Source organism: Nomascus leucogenys, chromosome 17 (assembly GCF_006542625.1).
Source record: "Nomascus leucogenys isolate Asia chromosome 17, Asia_NLE_v1, whole genome shotgun sequence".
NCBI classification, from domain to species: domain Eukaryota; kingdom Metazoa; phylum Chordata; class Mammalia; order Primates; family Hylobatidae; genus Nomascus; species Nomascus leucogenys.
In genome coordinates this window covers 63,123,800-63,125,402 of record NC_044397.1, presented here as the reverse complement: position 1 = coordinate 63,125,402, position 1,603 = coordinate 63,123,800, and the positions used below count along the sequence as shown (strand labels likewise).

Genomic DNA, 1,603 nt, shown 5'->3' with positions numbered 1-1,603 from the left:
ATTCTCACTACTGTACACACAAAAAGTGACCATTGGAGCAAGATGGATAGAATTTGAGTCCCCTCTATGATGCCTGCTGGGAAAGCTACATTTTCTTTATATTATATAATTATTTCAAGAAAAGTAAAAGTATTAAAGAAGATACTAATATAAAATTTATATGAAAGTTCTAAATAATATATTTTCAACTTTTTTTACATAAGTTAGAAAATGATTTATTAGTATTCATAACAACTGCTCCACGTAGGAGTAATAGAAGTCAACATTAAGCCCAACTCTATTTTCAGACCAACCATGCAACTTTAGATCAGAGGACACATGGGACTTTGTATCTTAATTCCTAAATTTACAGTCAAAGACATTTTCAGAGATAAGTATTATGAATTCAATAAGAATCCAAAGTAAGTTCTTAAGGCAAATAGCTATAAAAGAGAAGAATCCTTAGTTTCTCATGTTCTAAAAACAGCTTCACAAATAATTTGGAAAATGAGCCTAAAGGTAAATAGAAACTGCATTTCCCCTCCATTCTTGAAGCCAATCTTTTTCAAGAAATGACTAAGCAGCACCTGTTGTTGAAGACAGCAATAAAGCCTGAACCTAACATTCAAGCTTTGGTACAGGATCAGTTTTCTGGCTTGGACTGGTCAGGAGTCACTTCACTGAGAATCTTCATTAGTGATTTTAAGCGATCGTGCGTTAGCACTATCTTCTCTTTCAGCTCTGCAATCTTTACTGATAGAGGAACATTTTGAATATCCATCTCTGATGCATTTACTATGGCTTTTGTTTTTAAGAGATAGCACACCAATTTGTCACTGGAAAGGCAGAAGTGACCTCTCAAGGCAGCCAGGGCAGAATGGGTAGAATACAGATGGAAACCAATGGGAATCCCACAAGAACCACAGAATAAAAGGTTGTAAGTACTGCCTTTGAGTGAACCTTCAATGCCAACTAGGAAGGGCGCTTCCAAAACGACGTTATTTGTAACTCTGGAGGAGACCACGGCCCCGAGGGACCACGACAGGTCCCAGGCGAGGTGCACCGAGTCGGCGAGCACTGCGTGGCACTGTGCGCACTGGAACACAGCGCACCTCTCAGGCTGCAGCCAAGATGGCAGCTGCGGGCCGGCGGCCGGCTCCTCAGCCCCCAGCCCTGCGGGGCCGAGCGGCGAGGACCCCTTCACTACCTGCGTATCCCACTCCATGGAGGTCGTAGAAGAAGCTTCGTCAATCGCCCTCTCAGTGCCATCACAGAAGTCACCCCGGGGCGGCGTTGCACAATGCGAGCGATGCCGCAGCAGCTGAGCCGCCATCTTCCCGCAGCCGCCGCCTTCGTTTCTTTTCAACATTTTTGGTGAAACACTTGAGCTTGCTTCCACAAACATAACTTTTATATAACAGATTTTAGGCTTCAAATGGTTACAGGGAACTTCCAATTAAGAGTTTTTAATGCCCATCTTTTAAAAGTCTTGATAGTCACCGTCAATGAGAAATTTCAACGAGAGAGACAGGTAATAAAACATTTAAAATGTTTTATTTTGCAACCATTCAAAATGGTACAAAAGTTGAAATTATTAAAATGTCTAAAAGCTCTTTTTCTTTCA

The 1,603-nt window shown here is 41.5% G+C and overlaps 1 protein-coding gene across 1 annotated transcript; it reads right to left on the bottom strand.

Moving 5' to 3' along the window:
* Positions 1-475: 475 nt before the first annotated feature.
* On the bottom strand, positions 476-1,312 carry LOC100604900 (protein Mis18-beta-like). The gene is made up of 2 exons (XM_030796691.1): positions 925-1,312; positions 476-801 (listed from the first exon to the last, which is right to left on the bottom strand). Exons 1-2 carry the CDS (start codon positions 1,310-1,312, stop codon positions 623-625), a joined length of 567 nt encoding a protein of 188 aa, XP_030652551.1. The 3' UTR covers positions 476-622.
* Between the last annotated feature and the right edge of the window lie 291 nt (positions 1,313-1,603).